Source organism: Microcebus murinus, chromosome 7 (genome assembly GCF_040939455.1).
Source record: "Microcebus murinus isolate Inina chromosome 7, M.murinus_Inina_mat1.0, whole genome shotgun sequence".
NCBI classification, from domain to species: domain Eukaryota; kingdom Metazoa; phylum Chordata; class Mammalia; order Primates; family Cheirogaleidae; genus Microcebus; species Microcebus murinus.
In genome coordinates, this window is record NC_134110.1 from 78484797 (window position 1) to 78505457 (window position 20661).

At 35.3% G+C, this 20661-nt stretch overlaps 1 protein-coding gene across 1 annotated transcript in view; it reads right to left on the reverse strand.

The window, feature by feature from the left end:
• Positions 1 to 360: 360 nt before the first annotated feature.
• ZBTB10 (zinc finger and BTB domain containing 10) overlaps positions 361 to 20661 on the reverse strand; it is a 38595-nt gene continuing 18294 nt past the window's right edge. Inside the window, exons 3-6 of the mRNA XM_012740021.3 lie at positions 10632 to 10730; positions 5860 to 6036; positions 5478 to 5650; positions 361 to 5211 (exon numbers count right to left, since the gene is read on the reverse strand). Of these exons, the coding sequence (XP_012595475.1) occupies positions 4906 to 5211; positions 5478 to 5650; positions 5860 to 6036; positions 10632 to 10730 (755 nt within the window). The 3' untranslated portion in view covers positions 361 to 4905. The remainder of the gene's footprint in view (positions 5212 to 5477; positions 5651 to 5859; positions 6037 to 10631; positions 10731 to 20661) is intronic.

The following is a 20661-nucleotide window of genomic DNA, read 5'->3' on the forward strand; positions in this document are numbered from 1 at the left end:
AACCATAACTCACTGCAGCCTTCAACTCCTGGGCTCAAGGGATCCTCCTGCTTCAGCCTCAGGAGTGACTGGGATTTCAGGCTGGAGCTACCTCGCCTGGCAACTGCTATTAATTAATCAAAGCAGGGTTACTAGGAGGTAGTTCATCATTTATGTACTTTCAAATAAAAACATACAAAAAAACCCTCATAATATTCTATTATTCAAGCTTGTAAACCTTAAGTACAAAGGTATCTGGATTTTACATAAGTTTACAAAGGTGTTCCCCCTACCCCAATTAGTCTTAATAAATTAGTGCAGTTGGCAAAGAAATCTGAATTGAATGTCAAGAGTCAATAAAATTCACAAAGCCAGAAGCAGTTTAGTGCTCACAAGTTTATATTTTTAGGTTTGATATTCTTGTGTATTTTCTAAATACACAGACAAAACAGTTTCGGAAGTTTACATACATGTCTTAGGACACTTATATTAGGTAGGTAATTTACATTAAAAAAAATTGGTCTTCGTAAAAGATCTTCCCAAAGAGCTTTTACAAACAGCAGGCAGAAGAAAGTGTTCTTTTATGTTTACAGTGTTTAAAATGCTGATTCTCCCATTTCATAATGGCCTCAACCATCCCTCTCTACAACCCAAAATATTGTTCTCAATAGCTAGTGTACTCCAAATTTAAGTACCCACTGTCATAAAATTCAGGGCTAGAAATGTCTTTTAAAGTGTGCTTATCCCTAACACATTTTAAACTACCTAGAATTAATTTCACTTGAAAGCAGGGATACAGCAGGAAAAAAACTTTCCATTTTAAATCCTAATGTGACTAAGAAAACACCTGTTTGTTAGTTCTAACGAGTATATCATGTACCATAGTTAAGTTTAAGGATCTGGGTGACTGAACGGCACAAAAACTGGGGTTTGTTTCTCAGATAAAAACCATCCTTTTAAAAATCAAAATGCCACAGCTGATTAATAATAGCATGTGCTACACTGAGGTTGTGTCTTCTTAAAGTCAAAGTGACAAGAGGAAAAGGTAGTAAGGACATTTGTTAGGGGAGGAAGGACCAAAATTCCTAACATAGCTGCTTTATAGGAAAAATATAAATCTCCACAGACAGACTCCTTTAAAGAGCTGAAATTCTACAAAAGAGTTGTTTAATGAGGCAGCAACGGAGCCTTCAAGAAAGAGCATGGGTTTCAGAATCAGACCTGGTCAAATCCCAGCTCTATCATGGCTGCATTAAATTAGCCAAGTTTCTGAATTTCACAGCCTTTCTTCATCTATAAAATGGAGATAATTAGCACCTACCTTATAGAGGATTAGATAAAATAATGTATATAGCACAGCGGCAAGTGTGGGCACACAAATAAAATTGGTAGCTTTTGGAATCATTCAGAAAAATGGATCTAAATCTGTCATGCTATGTTCAGAAAATCCTAGAAATATAAAACTTAAGTTTTAAAAATTTAAGATTTTTTAAAACCTATTTTCCCTCACACTTTTCCTCACATTATACTACTCCAGTAATCTCCAGGCTGTTTACACTATATTGTGTTAACACAAATTTCCAAGTCCTAATCCTTTTATTTCCTATTTTTCCCTCTTTTCCTCCTTTTCTCATTTCTTCTTGTCCTCTTGGTTCTTATCTATTATTAAACAATTAAGATGTATTATGCACCTATTATGTACCAGTGTTCTAAGCACTTTACATGAATTAACCCATTTAAGCTCACTCTTCTCCATCAGGATGGCTCTACCTAAACTAGCTAGTGTTTTTCCCCGGAATTTCAAAGCTACTCATTACTGTTCAGTTTCCCCTTCCTGAAATGTTTCTTTTTTTAAGCTCTCAATTGCGAGGGTGCTAAAATTTAGCAAAACATCTAGTAAATAAGAAAAGTGAGAGCCAAGAACTATGACAAAGAGGGGACCACATGGAAGTAGCTGTCTGAGAATTCTAAGAAATAATACATGATCTTGATTTGAGAGGGTCTGTTACTACAGAGTGAATAAGAAACAGTTTATACTCTTCCCCTTCATTAAAATTAGAAGCTCTAAAATATTTTTTCATTTAAAATATAAATTACAAGAGAAAACTTCACCAAATGTGTAACATAATTCTGCCAGAGTCCTACAGATAAAATCATGAGTAATTCCACTTTTACCTCTGAGACCAATCATTAAAAGTTCTTAGTATCTATCAACTTCCTGAAATTGTAAGTCAGAAAAAGAATACACTTAAAAAAATAGAAATGTCCAGTAGTATACCTTAGTACTAAAACTATTTTTTAAAAAGATCTACATGGGAAAAGGAAGTCCCTTGAGATCATGAAACAAAATAAGTTAGGCAGTCAGCAAGTAGAAAAATCTGTCAATTCTGTTTCTGGTAAAATGTTTACTTCAAAGAAATTTTTATATAGGCTGAGGCTAACATATTCAAGAGTATAAACATTTTTCCTTTGGATTACCTAAAAACAAACTTTCAAATTATTATATTTCAGTTGACTAAAAATATAGCCAAATCTGTCACAACACAACATAGAAGGTAATGGACAATTATAGAATATTTTAAATTAACAGTAACAAGCCATCTACATCATACCTTGTTTCCAACTAAAACCAAAACAAAAGCACAACATCCCGTAGTGTACCAAGTGTGTATTTCAATTTACTGTATGCAATCTAACAAAAATTTGGTCATAATTTACCAGATATACATAAATGATTTTAAGTAGTAAAAGAAAATTCAGTTTCAAGAGAATAAATTCATATCTTGAGGAAAAGGAAAAGTACATTAAGAATGTAAAGCCAAGTCCAGTTTCTATGCAATAAGTGAACTGTAGTCTAATAAAGCAGATTTAGGTGATTTTTTAGATATATATCTTTGCTCTTTAATATATATTTATATATAGACAGATCTACCAATTGTAAACTAGTTTTTATTTTAAAGGAAGGGAATAAATGGGATGAAAGAAATCTTTATACTATACTTACATATTCACAAAGAACATTTTACGATTAAAATACTTTTTCATTCATAGTATTTTTGCCCAACTAATTTCTACCTTGGACCTCACCAGAAATACATTTTTTTACTCATTTGTCTAGAACATTAAGATATACTCTTCAGTTTTAAACAAAAATCAAACCAAAACTATTCATCTTTGAGGTTTACAGTTATGTAGAAACTACAATAAAGTATAGGTGACAAAAGATGTATCTAACCATGTAACTGTAATTTATCTTTGATTTATCCAAGCAGAAACATCATTGTCTAACATTAAACCATTATTCTACTGAAATCAGAGACAATGATAACGCTTGCTCTGAAAAAAACATATCAACTTTTTAACTTTGATCAGATATACCAAAAGGAGTACATCTGTCAAAGCACCTTTGCAATTTTTTCCCACACAACTATAGCATAATTTAGTTACCTGACATAAAATAGGAAAATATACTCAATTTTTATTTAAAAGAAAGCTGAAAATATGTTCCTCAACCTCATAGAATATACAATATGCTCCTGATAAAATTCGATACATGTTTATAATATGTGAAATGTTGCTGAGTTCCACAATCAGCTAATTCATTTGTCACCAGGCTAAATAAATCTGACATTTCAACTTAAGGATCGCCATTTGTACCCTGAAGAATTTAGTTAATGGAATAAAGCCTCTCAATATTTTATTTGTAAGATTTTTGGAGACTGTTTAATCATGGTGACTACTAGAAAGACTGTACATAGGTGTAGTGACTTTAAAGAATGAAAAAATAAATTATCAATCATAATTTTTAAATTCAACATCCCAGTAAGTATGAAACAAAAGAGAATGCATATTTTGTGTTAATTTTAATGATAAAAAGGGCACAGGGATAAAAACCTGATATTTCACTTCTATTGCATAACACAAACTAACCAAACTGGACATGGGGGATAAATTATAAAACAAATCATTTTACTTATTATTTCTATGACTTTTCTTTCGATTAGGTCTTTCAAAATAGGACTGAGGTATAGTACACTGGCAAAAATAAAGAGGCAAACAAGAATAATGCCAAAGTAACAGATACCCAAAACCAAATACCATGTCAGAAAACATTATATATAACCATTTATCAGATTAGAGCAGCAAGAGAAAGTTACTTCTAAATCATAATCATTTTAGTGGTTTTTGTCAACTTTTCACCACGGTAACTCTGCAACATCATTCTTCATTTGTGTAGTAAAATTCATGTCAAAAAGGAAAGGGGAGATGGGGGAAGTCAGTTAGTTCATTCCAATAAATTATCTCTCCAGTTCTTATAAACATGCCCATCAGCACAAAATTGAGAAATAATACCTAAGACTAGAAGAGACTTGGTTTAAGTTACGAAGCAAATTAAAATGGAAAAATACAAGAAAATAGAACCAATGGGGTTGAAAAAGCCCCTCACTGAAAATCTGTATTAAAAAAAATAAAATTAATAAAAATAAAAATAGAAACAAAACTCTACTAGTACAAACTAGCCTGAGTGGTTTGATGGACAGAGTTATTGGGTCAACTGTCACTGTACTTGGATTTTCTTCATTCATGTTGAAGTAGCACATGAATGTAAGCTCTATAAGGACAGGCAATATATTTTCATAGGACCCAAATAGTTACTGTATATCCTATAAATAAAAAATATTTTACTTTGATAACTGACTGAATATGTGGGGACTCCATGTAATCCAACCACATGGTTGTTTGCTGTACAGTCCTGTGCAAATATAAAAAAAATTTTTGCTATAAGGCTTTGACCCTACAGTTTTCACAGCAACATAACTACCATCCAGCATGTACCATATTTTGCAAGCCTTCAAGTTCAACAATCCAAATTGTCGATTCATATTAAGTCCAAATGCAGCATTCTTGAGGAGTATAGTAGGTCAGTTAATCATCTAGAGACATACAAACATCTCCTGATTCATCCCATCGAGATGCTTCATTCTGATCTTCTCCATCATCAACCAGCTCTTCATCAGCTTCTCCTACTTCATTCTCCTCATATTCTTCATCCCGAGGGAATTCTGTATCCTGTCCCTGATCTACACCTTCTTGCCCTCCTGGCTGTGATTTATCTGCACAGTCTACACAAACACCATAGCGTCGAGATCCATGTCTGATTCCAACACTGGCTGCTAACATGAAGATCTTCTTACACACCATACATTTGTATTTTTTATCCTTTTTATGCACCTGATTGAAAGGGGGAAAAATTCAATAAGGATAGTATAGAAAACAGAATGCATTTGAACCACTCAAATTGAACCATTTTTTAATAGTGAGTGGATATACCATAGCTTTTCTGTATGAAATTCAGTTGAATTCACATTCTTTGCTTAAAGCAATTTACTTAATAATCAACCTTCCTTAAATTTGTAATTAACTGTTAAAATCCCATTAATCTTCACTGGCATACATATAGTTTAACTCAAAGATCAACTGTATTTAAAGTTACTTACCAGGGAATGTCTTTTTACATGTTCTCTTCGAGTAAACAGCTTTCCACAAATATCACAGCTAAATGATCTCACTCCTGTATGAATGAGCAAGTGCCTTTTTAGTGTTCGTCTGTATTTGGCTACATAGCTACAATGAGGGCATTTTAACTTGTTCATGATTAGAGATGATTCACCTGTGAGAATTAAAAAAAAAAAGGCAGCAAGTACTTACTATACGTTAAACACAAAGCTTGCTATCAAAACAACTTCCACCTGGATCCCTAGAAACAGCAATTGACATACGGCTGCTACTACATGATTTTTTAAAACTCAGAACATGGAAACTTTTAATTGTTAAAAAGTATTTGGTATTTCTGTATTTTTTTAGTTGATTAATACTTGCCATTTTCCCAAGTTTCTTGTTTTGGCCAAGATTCTGGCATTAATCCATACTTGAAATCGTTTGAAGCACCCGTTATCAATCCATACTTGAAGTCATTTGAAGTACTTGGTATCAACCCATACTTGAAATCACTTGAAGGGCCAGGCATCAAACCATACTTGAAATCATGTGAAGTACCTAACAAAAAGTGATTTGAAGGAATGGTAATAAAGATCGCTCTCTTATTAGTGTCAGAAAATAGAAAATATATTTATATCTTATGAGCATAACGGGACATCTTAAAGCTAGTCAACTCTACATTTTAGTTTAAAGTTGTCTCCATACTTTATTATCATAATTTTAAAAACTCAAATTTAAAATAAAATCAATATAGGAAAAATCAAATTTAAAAAAATCCATGAATATTATCTAATTGTGGAATGGCCACAAGAAATCACCCTTTTAAGGGTTTCAAACATATTCAAAACAGAATTCTTCGTGGTTGCTATTCCTAACTATTCTATCACTTGAGATAACTATATCACTTTGAAGCACAGCTGTCAACTGGGATATTCTCCTTATTGTATCCAAAACAATCACATAATCTTATTAAGTACAGAAAAATGGACCAAATCAGGTGGTTAAGGCAAGAGGATTGCTTGAGCCCAGGCGTTTGAGGCTACAGTGAGCTATCATCGTGTCAATGTGCTCTAATCTGGGCAGAGTGAGACTCTGTTGCTAAGAAAAAAATAGACTAAAGTTCTTTTGTTATTAGACTTGTTTTAGACATATTAGGGTAAGAGTAACCAAATACTCTTAAGGTTCATTGAAACTTCTCTTTCTAACTCCACTCTTACACAAAACAAAGTCCAGAAGGTAGAATTCAAAATAGAATAACAGATGTGCTTGAGGATCTTCAGATTAGCAAGGGCAGGAATTATCTCCTCTGGATTTAATTCCATTTGGACTTTGTAAGTAATTCCCTAGACCAGGAATCTTCTAGCAATAATATATCCAGAATCCTCCACAGCTATTGTCACCTTGATCCAATCAACTATCAACTCTAGTCCTTGGATAGTTTTCGGTAGCCACTAACTTGTCGCCCAGTTTCTGCTGCTGCCTTCTTAGAGTCTGTTCTTAGTATAGCAATCACAGATTCTTTTAAAAAGACTAACTCAGAGACAGGTCATCACTTTGATCATAAGGCTGCAGAGGCCACCTATCTCACTCACAGTAAAAGACAAAGACGTGCAATATCCTACACAAAGCCATACCTGGTGGAGCCTTGTTTCTGGTACAGACTGACCTCTGTGATAAGTAGGCTCCCAGTTCAAGGCATCTATGCTTTCCTGTGCCTGAATCATTTCTTTTAGGATATATGCATGGTTTATTCGTGTAGCAAATAATTTATTTTACTCCCATGGACACCATGGTTTTAATAAAAGAATGCTTATCAAAATGGATTTTCTAAGAATTAATTTTCCCAGATTTACCAGACATGTTGTCCCTCTTAAAAATTAAGAGAACTTAAAATTTCCTCTTTGGTGAAAGTATTAATACCCAATGAAGTTTAAAGGTCTCTAAAGTGTTTTAAAACTGCACATCCTTACTCCTAATGTAAACTGTTCTGTACTTTAATATAAAACCATTTTTTGGTATCAAGAAAGCCCTCTGAACCTATAACTATATATAATTTAACTATGATATATTACTGTTTGGGGCAAAGTTTTCAGAATCCTAAGTGAGACAAAATTTCTATCTGTATGAGATGGTGACTACGATGGGGGTGGTGGCCTGTGGAGGTGAATCTACTTTTAGTTTCACTTTTTTTTTTAAGACAAGGTCACACTCTGTTTCCTGGGTTAGAATATATTTTTGTCATCATAGCTCACAGCAACCTCAAACTCCTGGGCTCCAGTTATCCTCCTGCTTCAGCCTCCCGAATAGCTGGGACTACAGGTGTGTGGCACCATGCCCAGCTAATTTTTCAATTTTTTGTAGAGCAATCTTGCTCTTGCTCAGGCTGGTCTAGAACTCCTGACTTCAATTCTTCTAGTTCGGCCTTCCAACTGCTAGGATTACAGGCATGAGCCACTGAACCCGGTATTTGTAATGTCTAAAATATACACCCTCCAATTATTTGCTCAATAAATGTATCTAGCAAATGCTAATGTATCTGATAGTTGACTTGCTCAAAATACTTGAAAAATTAATGTCATAAAACATGTTAGATGTGGTAATATAGTCAGTTAAATATTATTCATTATAAATAAAAATGAGGAGATACAAAAATTTCCTTAAAACAGTTTATGAACAGATGATCCAAGATTCAGAATTAGAGATTTTCTTTGTATCTGATATTCTATGTTCCTCTAGATAGTTTACTATCTAGATATAATAAAATGCATCCACAGTGGCAGGCAAGAAACACTATCTGGAATACAAAACAATTCAAATTAAGAAAGCCTTCCATGGATTAACACAAATTAACATTAGTGTCATTGAAGTTGGTATACAACTCCCCCACTGCTAAATTTGGCAAATAAAGCCAGCAAGCAAGCTTTCCTCTGAATTTCTTACATCTCCATCTCTCCTAATTCTTAGAATTAGCAGAGATTACTTATACGAATTGTAACAGTGGTCTCAATAAAGTTATTGTCATTGTAATTCAATACACTTAAGTATCATTAAGGATCTACTTCAAAATTGTGCTTACTGTTCAATAATATGCTTCTGGGTACACTGTTCCACAACAGCAAACTAAGGAAAAACTTTAAGTTTTTGACGTCAAAGTCATGTGACAAAGGCTGATCTCAGCTCTAGAAATACTAATGGATCAAAATGTACCGTTTGAAGGAAATGACTCTAAATCAAAGGCTTACTCTTCTGAGAATGAAATGAATGATATGGATCATTCTCCACTGAAAGTGTGTATGTGCCTAAATTTAACATTTTATATATAAATTCACACAGCCCTACTAAACAGATTCTTGCACCAGATTTGTAAACAAAGAAAGTGCAAAATTCTCTTGCACTATTAGTGATTTTCTATAAAAGCAAAATATCTTCAAAATTCAACACATCTGACCGGCAAACTATTAATCTCAAACTTTTTTAGTAAATTCTTGTCAATAGTCAGGGGAAACCACCTTAAGGCAGATTCAGAACTGTGGCTTAATTGTGGTCAGTGCATACTATATTGACAAGCCCTGGCTGCTTTGTGTAAGGAGTGCCTCTAGTGGACCCCCAATCCATCAACTTTTGAAAAGAATTCCAAAGCTAAATTTAAAATTGGTTGAATAACTGCAAACTGGATGGTGTCACAGCGACAAGAAGAATAAAGAAAAATAAGTAAAAATTTAATTAATTTAAAAAACATTGGTTGGATAACACAAATGACATATTCAAATTTCCAGTAATTCCCAAAATGCCCTGTTGAATAATTTTTTTTAACCTAATAACATCCATGCTTGGCCGGGCGTGGTGGCTCACGCCTGTAATCCTAGCTCTTGGGAGGCCGAGGCGGGCGGATTGCTCAAGGTCAGGAGTTCAAAACCAGCCTGAGCAAGAGCGAGACCCCGTCTCTACTATAAATAGAAAGAAATTAATTGGCCAACTGATATATATATAAAAAAAATTAGCCGGGCATGGTGGCGCATGCCTGTAGTCCCAGCTACTCGGGAGGCTGAGGCAGAAGGATCGCTTGAGCCCAGGAGTTTGAGGTTGCTGTGAGCTAGGCTGACGCCACGGCACTCACTCTAGCCTGGACAACAAAGCGAGACTCTGTCTCAAAAAAAAAAAAAAAAAAATCCATGCTACATTTCAGTTTATCTCCTTAGGCCTTTCAATCTAATGGTTCCCCCACTTGTCTTTAATGATATTAACATTTTAGAGTTTGGAGCACCGGTCATGTAACTGGATTTATGTAGATCTCATTTTTCCTCCATGATTAGAATCATTCTAAGTATTTTTAGGAATGCTACATAGGTAATGTGTGCTGGCAAGAGTGGATCACATCAGCTGGTACTTAATTTCAGTTTGTTCTATTATTGATGATATTAAGTTTAATTACTTGGTTATGATAATGTTCCTCATAGCTCCAAGATACCATTTCCCCCTTGTTAATGGGAAATAATCTGTGGGATGATACTGAGTCCATGTGGATATGCTATTCCTTTTACCCAATCATAGTGGGACAAGTCCATTAACACTGGCTTAATATCCACTGATGATCTTATTTCCTGTGGGGGATTAAAAATACGTATTTTTCCAATTCTTTCATTCTTCTACTACTCTGGCATTCTTCTGTAAAGAAGCGGTTTTCCCTTTTACTCATACTCATTGGATTCTTATGTATCAAGCTTCTCCCAAAATACAGCTAATATTACATAGAACTGGTCAACATTTTCTATAGCCATCAACAACCACACCATTATTTTGCAAAGCTAATTAAAATACACTTGTCAACCATTCTGATAATTACCATTCCCCATTCCATATCTATTTACCAGCAGGATGCCATAAGCTCTATTAATTACCTTTGATATTTAAAAGTTTTAAAACTCTAAGTAAATGACTCCTTCAAACATACAAAACCAAAAACATCTATCAATTCACATTTACCAAGTTTCCAAAATCATCATAAACATAGCTACCATAGATTCAAAGTATTTACAGACAATATTTCCCCCTAAGGGAGAGAAGCTATAGTAGGCTGCAGTAAACACATAACACATCAACAGTTAAATCCTCTTAGATGCCTGTACTCTTACTAAAAATCATACTGTACCTACCAGCATCACCTCCGTCTTGATTAGAGCCAGCTTCAGCTGGTAAATTTGCATTCACATTCCTATCACCATCAGGCCCTGAGAGTAGAGCACCATCCAAATCTGAAAAAGAGACAGAATGATTTATTTACAAACCATACCACAGCTACCACCCAAAACACTAATCTTCCTGGGATTGCTTCTTATACAGAATAAAAGGATTATCTGTAAATACTGAATTATCCATGTGCTCAACACCACAAGGCACAAGACACGGTTTTCAACTGTAAGAATAGGTACGCATGGAAAACACAAAGTACAATATACTGATCTGGAATGGGTTGTGGAGCAAGGGTGACTTAAATGCCAATCCTAGTACTGTTACTGGCTATGTAACCATGTGCCTTAGCTTCCTCATTTATATCCATCTACATCATAGATTTGATGTAGTAATCTAATTAGATAATGTAAAAACCAAGTGTTATAATGATGGTGCCTGACACCCAAACAATAACCTGCTACTTCCAACTCATAAGTACAAGATGTATAAAAAAGACTGATGCTTTTGTAGAGAAGACCAAGTAAAGCTATAACAGTAAGGGAAGACCTTGGAAAAGAGGCAATTCTTAAGAGCTAATCTTAAAATATGGAACAGATATGGAGAGGCTAATCAGATGAGTACTTTGGGTTTCAACCTGTTAGTTTCCTATAAATCTGTTCGATCCCAGTGCCTTAATTCAGATACTTATCACTATTCTCCTGGATTAGTGAACTAGTGAAATGGCTTCCTGGTCTCCTGGTTTCTAAAATAGTGTTCACAGCTCTTACTCATTTCCCACAATGTTGTCAGAAAGATCTTCCTAAAACAAAAATCTTTGTTTAAAATTTTCAATACTTCACCACAACTTTCAGGATAAACTTTGAACTCTCTTTAGGACTCATTCTGCTTAGTATCTCACTGGTAATGTCACAACCCTCTTGTACTCTCAAATGGCTTATGTTCTGGAAGATTACCTACCTATTTATTTATTTGAGATAGAGTCTCACTCTGTTGCACCGGCTAGAGTGCTATGGTGTCAGCCTAGCTCACAGCAACCTCAAACTTCTGGGCTCAAACAATCCTCCTGCCTCAGAGGAGAAAGAAACTGGGACTACAGGTGCACGCCACCATGCCTGGCTAACTTTTTCTATTTTTAGTAGAGATGGAGTCTCACTCTCACTCAGCCTGGTCTCCAATTCCTGATCTCAAGTGTCCTCAAGCCTGGGCTTCCCAGAATGCTTCGGAAGACAATTTTAAAATGCCATTGATGAACTATCTTCCCTCTATCTCCCATTCAAGACTTATCATTGGTATTACCATCCTTCACTGCTATGGCACCTCAAAACCCAAGATTAAAAACAAAAACCTTTTAGCACATAAGTTAATTCAAAAATATTTACAATGGGCAAATAAACTGTGGTATATTCATACAATGGAATAGTAAATATCAATGGTTCTAGTGTGCAGTTATAAAATCCAAAATCAATAAAGCTGGTACTGAAATACTGACAGGCCAGTGGGACTGCACAATTATATGATGATTGAAATAATAATATGACAGTCAAGTAAGCATATAGGTCATACAGACCCCATAGTCCATGGTAAGAATTTTGGCCTTCATTTTAAAGGGGACAGAAGGATTTTAAATACAGATTTCATTTGACTTATAAAAATTATCCCTGCTATTGTACAAATGAATTAAAGAACAGCAAGAAGAGGTACAGGCAGTGGTCCTCAATTTTTGGCATGAGGGACTGGTTTCATGGAAGACAGTTTTTCCACAGACTCAAGGTAGGGTGCTGGGGTGCCATGGGTTGCAGGGAAGTGGTGTAGAGCTCAGGTGGTGATACTCAGCTCATTTCCTAATAGGTTACAGACCAATACTGGGCCTTGGCCCGGGAGTTAGGGACCGCAGATGTACAGAGACCAGTTAGGAAGCTATTTTAGTAATCCAGGCAAGGGCTGAGGAAGCCTTGATTTGGTTGATGGCAGTGGCAAAGGGAGAAAAGTGGATAAATTTCAGAAAGTTTGTGGGGGTAGAAAAAGTGATAGGACTTAGTAGCACACTGAATATTGGTGGGGAGGGGGATATTAGTATAGGGCAGGAGCAAGGGAAGTTTCTACCCTATACTAATGACAGCTAGGGAACCCTACAGGAGGAGGGGTGGGGCAATAGGAAGGTTAGTAATAAACAATGACATACCCAGGAGAGAAGTATGATATGTTTGTGGTGAGGGTGGTGGTAAGCTCAGGTCTGCCTGGGATCAAATCCCAGCTCTGCCACTTTCCAGCTGTGAAGCAGGTTATTTTGCTTTTCTAATGTGATGGTTCTCAAAGTGTAATCCCGATGTACTAGGTATCATCAGGGATAGAAATAAAAATTCTAAAAATGAAAATTCTCAGGCCTTAACCCAGGCCCAACAATCTGAACTTTCAAATAGCTCTCTAGGTGATTCTAATACTCAATGTTGAGGACTGTTTTACTGTAAAAATGGTGGGGGTGGGCTTAAAAATCAAATGAGAAATGTGAAATGCTTAGCTCTTTGCCTAGTACATAGAAAGTACGCAAAAGTTTACCTAACCATGATTTTTAATTTAAGCTTCCAAGTGGAGAAATTTAGTACCAAGGTATTTGAGCTGGAAATAAAAATGTTGAGTTGTCAGAATATAGATGGTAAATAAAACCATAAAGACAAAACCATAAGGAAAAACTCTGAACAAGTATATTAAAGAATCCCAGCATTTAATGAGTTAGAAAATGATATAAAAATTTAAGGAAAAGGCAGTATGCTTTTTCCATTCTGACTAAGATTCAAGATAAAGACCGAAAACGTACATCACTTTCATTTTATTCCATAGGCACCTACAAAATCACTAGTAGTCTTACTGAGAGTGATATTGGTAAGCTGTGGTCGGGCAAGTAGAAAAGAGTAAAAGTGGCCTGTGTTGTGAATAGAAGATGATTAAGAAAAAATATAGACAATGTTTTGGGAAATGCAGCTCTACAACTGCTTCTTTTTAGAAGGTAAAATGACAGGAAGGAGTCATTAAGAATGGAAGAAGTTAAAGATACTGAAGATATACCAGCAAAGAGAAGGAATTATCATTTGTGTAGGATTCCTAGGCAGTCTGGAATCTGGGAGCACAGGTTGGGTATTTAAGAGACAGCACAATCTGTGTATATAAGGAGAAGATTAAAGCCAGAAACTTAAGGACATTCTAGGTTGTTAGCTTTTACTTCTCTGTAAAGCAGAATTAGAAGAATGTGAGATTATTACCTAGAACAAACCTGTTCTGAGTCAGGAGAATAACCAAGTAGTTTATGTGAAAGGAACAGTATATAGACTCCTTTGTACATTCTCTGAAAGCAGGGATACTGTTTCTTTTCTCAATGTTTATCACACTGCATGGTAAACAAAGGCTTTAAAAATATTAAATGTTGACAGAAATACTATGCCCTTTGCAACCTGTATTACTAAATAAGGTTTAGTTTTAATTAAAAGTTATTTGAATAATTTGTGTTTTATTCTACAATTAAACTAAAACATATAAATTAAAAATATTTAACTGAAATTTAGTGGCTTGTTTTCCTTAGAAAAGTTAAATGTATTTCAATAATCAAAAAATGACATTTAAATTATTCAATTTTACTAATTTTCTTTAAAAAATCCATTACTCTGAAGTGTAGTCTGTTCAAAAGATATTTCTTACGACAATTCTGCCAAATGAATTTCTAAAATACAGGTTTCTTTTTATGTAAAATTCTATAGTGATTTGAAGAAAGCACTTTCCTCAGCTACTTCTTAATAGAGGTATTTCCTACCTTCTACTCTTTCTTTTGCAAAGCACCAACTGCTTGGTTCTTGATATAAAAAACCTCAGCATAGGTTTGCTCTCCCAGGTTGACAATAAGCTTTCATCAATAGTGTGCTTAACTTAGGAACTGACAGATCAAATAACTGCTGTATCTTATCCAAAGTCAGCCAAACCATCTAGCAATTTATTATTAGTTATGTAGATGTGAATGAGACAGAAACCCGGCAATCAACCAGGCATTCACTTCAGGAATGCATTTTGCTTCATTAGGAAGCTTAATAACAACTCTTGGTCATCTTTTTCTCTAAACTATAGGATTACAAAACAAACTTTAATATACTTGCTATTGTAATTATTCAAGACCTTCCTATGGAAATCTTTCACTTCACTTAAACATAGCAAAAAGGGGCTAAGATTTCTTTGTAAACAGCAAGAGATCTTTTTGAAGACCTATTAAAACATTAGTTTCACAAGATGATAGTTATTTTTCTGATTGGTAAGCAGGTACATATCTGGTATGGAATATTCAAATAACCAGAGGTAAAGAATAAGCCACATAATGATTTCTTCTATTTTTACAAATGCCCTTCCCCAGTGAATAGCAGTCTCCCAAAATGAAACCAGATTTTATGCATCTAGCAGTAAGTCCTATCACATATTATCTCATTTAAGTTTCACTACATCCCTATGTAGTAGTAAGATATTCTTATCCTTAACTTTATCAATGAAGGCTGGGCAAGGTTAAATAAAACAAGCTAGGGGCAGAGGTCTGTACTGTTTAACTGTATTACACTGCCTCCTGATAATGTATTTAGAGCACCAAGCCTCAGGGCCTAGCACATATCAGGCAATCAAAAAACAGCACAATCTGGGAATGAGTGGAGAAGCATACTCAAACTTATTTTGCAAGTGATAACTGATATGCTTCTTTTGAAAATGAACAAAAATGAACCATAACTCCACTCTGTGCTAAATGAGCATTCATTTCATTATCCTCCCTTTATTTAATTAATACAACTACCTCCAAAATCTTAAGAGTACCAAGGTATTTTTATTAGCTATGATTGTTCTTCACGGCAATACATTTTTGTCTATCTTCAAGCAACTCCTCTTTAGAATTCATTTTATATTTCTCTGATTAACCATGTATTATAATTTGAAAAATATCTTATCCATGGATTGAAAAATCTGATTAACAAGAATGAAAAGAGAATGAGATTAAAAGACTTCTTCATATGGAGAATAGTAGCAATACTTAGCCACTTCAAAGTTGCAGCAACACTTAGCCACTTCGAAGTTGCAGCGACAAGTGATATAAGTAAATGAAAATAACTGAGTAAATTAGAGTACAATATAATATAAAACGACGTATCATTATTAAGTGAGGTTAATTTTGGTCACTTGAAACACAGGGGGATAGCAACCCTTCCAAATCATCTGGGGAGAAGTATAGCACCTGCCTGTCAATGCTAAATTAAACAAGACTGCAAATGGATAAAGAAAATGTGGTACATATACATCATGTTATGCTATACTAAGCCATAAAAAAGGATGAAATAATGTCTTTTGCAGCAACGTGGATGGAACTACAGGCTGTTATCCTAAGTGAAGTAATGCAGGAACGGAAAACAAGATACTTCATGTTCTCACTGAAAAGTGGCACACAGGACTATAGGTACACAGGGCCATACCTCTGGACACTGGAAACTCAAGAAGGGGAGGGAGGAAGGGAATGAGGAGGAGGGAAGAAAAACTACCTACTGGGACAATGTATACTATTTGGGTGACAGGTACACTAAAACCCCAGACATCACCATATATTCATCCATGTAACCAAAAAAAAACACAAAATAAAAATTAAAACAACTAAGTATTAAAAAGAAGATGGGGTTGGGATGTTCTGTGTGACCATTTGCTTCTGGTTTTCAATATTCCATGCATGAGGCAGATACAGAATAATCTATATATTCTTAGAACAAATACTCTTGAAAAGAATGAAATGAGAAAAGACATCAGAAATGGAAGTTCTAGAAATAGCTAAACTCGGTTGTACAAAAACTTTAGGGACCCAGTAAGATCTGTCCAACTTTCATTTTCATAAATATATACCAGCATCAAGTTTCTCTTCTTGGAAGACAGTTTCAGGTGTAATTTTTCTTCTCTTCAGTTTTCCCTTTTCAGTGGGGAGTAAATTCAGTTGCAAATGTATTATATAAAGAACCCCTGACAGTTCCTGTAGCGGCCCAGAAACTCAACTGTTTTCCCTTCACTTCCAAATTTACCTACTATGTGACCCTGACTAAACTAGGCTCCACTGTTCTTGGCACTATTCAAAAAGGCTATTTGTGCCACAAATAGTCCCTAACAGACCTCCCCCGTTCATTTCCCACTCCAAAACCATGAACAATGCTCTCCAAATTTTTAGTCTTAAATGCAAATATAAACAGATCAAATCTCTAGTTAAAAACCTCACTGCCCCAGAGTCTGCATTATTAGCATGGCACAGAGTTAAAATACAGCCCTAACCTATGGACAAGGTTGTAAGAAACTGGAATAAGAATATAAAAGAACATCACATGCCTATAATCCTAGCACTCTGGGAGGCTGAGGAAGGCGGCTTGCTCAAGGCCAGGCCAGGAGTTCGTAACCAGCCTGAGCAAGAGTGAGACCTGTCTCTACTATAAATACAAAGAAATTAATTAGCCAACTAATGTATATATATAGAAAAAATTAGCCGGGCATGGTGGCGCATGCCTGTAGTCCCAGCTACTCGGGAGGCCGAGGCAGCAGGATTGCTTGAGCCCAGGAGTTTGAGGTTGCTGTGAGGTAGGCTGATGCCATGGCACTCACTCTAGCCTGGGCAAGAAAGTGAGACCCTGTCTCAAAAAAAACAAAAAAAAAAAAAAAAGAAGATAAAGAACAGAAAGGTTAAGTGTACTCATCTCTCGATTACACTCCCATTCCTGTCTGTTCTTTTACCTGCTTATTTCAATTTCTTGCCACATTGCAGTTAGTGAATGCTCTTCTTCCTCTCCTGGCAAACTCCTATGTAAGATCCAACTCTTCTGAACAGTTAGGAGCCTCCCCCTTGCCGTGCTGCTTAAATAATCTTATTTTAACACTTATCACATTACACTGGGTATGTTTTTACCCCACAGCCATTCTACTATTCCTAAGTTCTAGATAAGGGAATCCCTCAATCTTGACACTATTTGGCTTACATCTTAGTGTCTTTCTTGGGTTTTAAATAAAAATTTTGCTTTCAACATTTCCTCTTATAATGTAAAAAGCTATTTTGGAGTTCCAGAAAAGTGATATTTGGTTACAACATAACTTTTCTGAAGAGTAAGCTTTAAATGAAAATTCAATACTATCTGGTCACCACACTATATATTAAGATATGTCAGAAACGAAAATTTCAGTTTTACAAAAACTCTCAGGGGTTGACATTTACAAAGTTTAGACAACTTAATATCATCAGTAGTCAGAGGTCACAAAAATGCTTTTCTAACTGATCCACTTAAGGCTTCTTCGGCTCCTACTTTTAGTCTGGCCAAATAGCCTTTATTCCTTAGGGGTTTCTAACTTACAGGTAATAATCACTTGTGTAGCCGTCTTTGGGCCAAATATGGCAGACAGGCAAGAAAAGCAACAATAAGCAGAGCAAAAGTAAAAGAGAAGGGGGGACAAGAGATGACAAACTATTTCTCTTATAACTCATCCTTCATATATATTCCATACCAAAAGGAGGCCTGGAAGGTTTAGCAGAACCTCTGGAATCCCCTAAGAAATAGAAAACTAATCTAGTTCTATAAATCTATTATATGAAACCTTTGAGATAAGATGTAGAATGCAGAAGTTCTCAGATTTTAGAAAATAACTACAACACCCCAGTGGGACCTGGGGTAGCACCCTATCATCAAAACATAAGTATTTCTGGAAAAAACATGAATATACACATTGAAGGAAGTAAAAAAATATAAATAGTTGGTTTTATTGCAAAAATGAGTAAAAAAAATTGGAGTTTTTAAAAGCCATTAAGATTTCAGAATGGAGGTAATAGTTTTACTTCTTTCCCACAAGTGATGTTACTGGGATATATTCAAGGCTAATTAAGTGGCAGAACTGAGTCTACACCCCCAAGTCCTGTTACCAAAGTAAAGTTCCACAGTTCTTTAAATATATGGCATAGTCAAACAATGGGAGGTCTGAAATCAGATGGCCTAATTTCAAACCACAAAAATGTTTACCTTTTAAAATTAAAAATCATTTAGAGCCAGGCACGGTGGCTCACACCTGTGATCCTAGCACTCTGGGAGGCCAAGGTGGGAGGATAGCCCAAGGTCAGGAGTTTGAAACCAGCCCATCTCTACTATAAATAGAAAAAATTGGCCAACTAAAAATATATAGAAAAAATTAGCCAGGCATGGTGTCACATGCCTGTAGTCCCAGCTACTCAGGAGGCTGAGGCAGAAGGATTGCTTGAGCCCAGGAGTGTGAGGTTGCTGTGAGCTAGGCTTACGCCACAGCACTCTCGCCCGGGGAACAGAGTGAGACTCTGCTTCAAAAACAAACAATAAAACAAAAAACCAAAAATCATTTAGAAAGCATTTCAAGATTCTGCAGTGCCCAAAAGTAATATTGAACACCAGTTATCACCCAAAACATAAAAGAACAGAAATGCTGGTTAGTAGATAACTCTAATTATAGAGTTTATCTGTAATTAGAATAATTCATTACTTCAAATACATTTCTTTAGGATTCCTTAAAGCTATCTAGTTTGAACATTCTTTTCTAAAAACCAATATATATGCTTTTAATCAAAAGGCAATTACACAAATCAAAAATGTAAAGCTTAAGCCCAAGTTCAACTAAGTTCTGCAGCATTTGTAAATTTGTATTAATCCTATTTTCCCATCAGAAGTCTAGAAGACAGAAAAACTTTTAGGTTATTTAAAAGAACTCTAGGCCGTGCGTGGTGGCTCACGCCTGTAACCCTAGAACTCTGGGAGGATGAGGCGGGTGGATTGCTCAAGGTCAGGAGTTCGAGACCAGCCTCAGCAAGAGTGAGACCCTGTCTCTACTATAAATACAAAGAAATTAATTGGCCAACTGATATATATATATACATAAAATTAGCTGGGCATGGTGGCGCATGCCCGTAGTCCCAGCTATTCGGGAGGCTGAGGCAGGAGGATTGCTTGAGCCCAGGAGTTTGAGGTTGCTGTGAGCTAGGCTGACGCCAACGGCACTCTCTATAGCCTGGGCAACAAGTGAGACTCTGTCTCATAAATAAATACATAAATAAATAAAACAAAAGAACTCTAAATTTTATCTTTTAGTCAACTAAAGTCACCTCACATCTAAATACTTATATGGCATTAAGAAAAAAAGGCAGCTTTTGTCAATGATAAAAAATAAATAATCTATAGCTGCATTGACTAGAAAATACTTAAGGAAAATGTCCATTATACTATTTGTTGTCAACTATATAAAAGCCCATTGGAAAAAGTCCTTTCAGAAGTCAGTGCCAGGAAAAGTTTGTCATCCTGTAGAATTGGTCTGTTTTTCCCTTTTGAGTAAGGCTGCTTAGCATATTAGAGCCAATTAAAAACTTAATTAAGGGAACCATACTTAACTCCACAATTTATTACTTGTACTTGGCTAATTTGTTTTATCACATTTTATCACTTCCAAATCTTTGTTCAAAATGAATTATGTATGCATACAACTCAGGGTACAATTATTTACAACAGGTAAAACCTGAAAGTAGGACTGGTATAAACAAAAATCTAGGTTCAGAAAAACTATATTCCATCAGCCTACAGTATTAAGAGATCAAAAAATAGGATAATCCTTAACTTCTAATTAAATGCAACATGTGTGAATGTATTTTGTAAAACAATTTAGGCACTGGTTATTTGTATTTCTACAATTTAATTTCTAATCTCATTTTTATCTGCTTTATTTGGATAAAATGTCATGTTTTCTAATCGTAAATCAGCAAGACAAGAATTTGAAATTTTTACATTAGAGTAACCCATTAATGACACCATTTTTTCTTCTATTTGTTTATCCAGACTTCTATTTTTGCTGTCAGTTTTAACTATTTTACAACCCCAATAATAAAACAAGACAGAATTTTCTGACTTTTCTGAGTTTTGACTTCAAGTATTCTCATGAGAAATGATCTGAAGT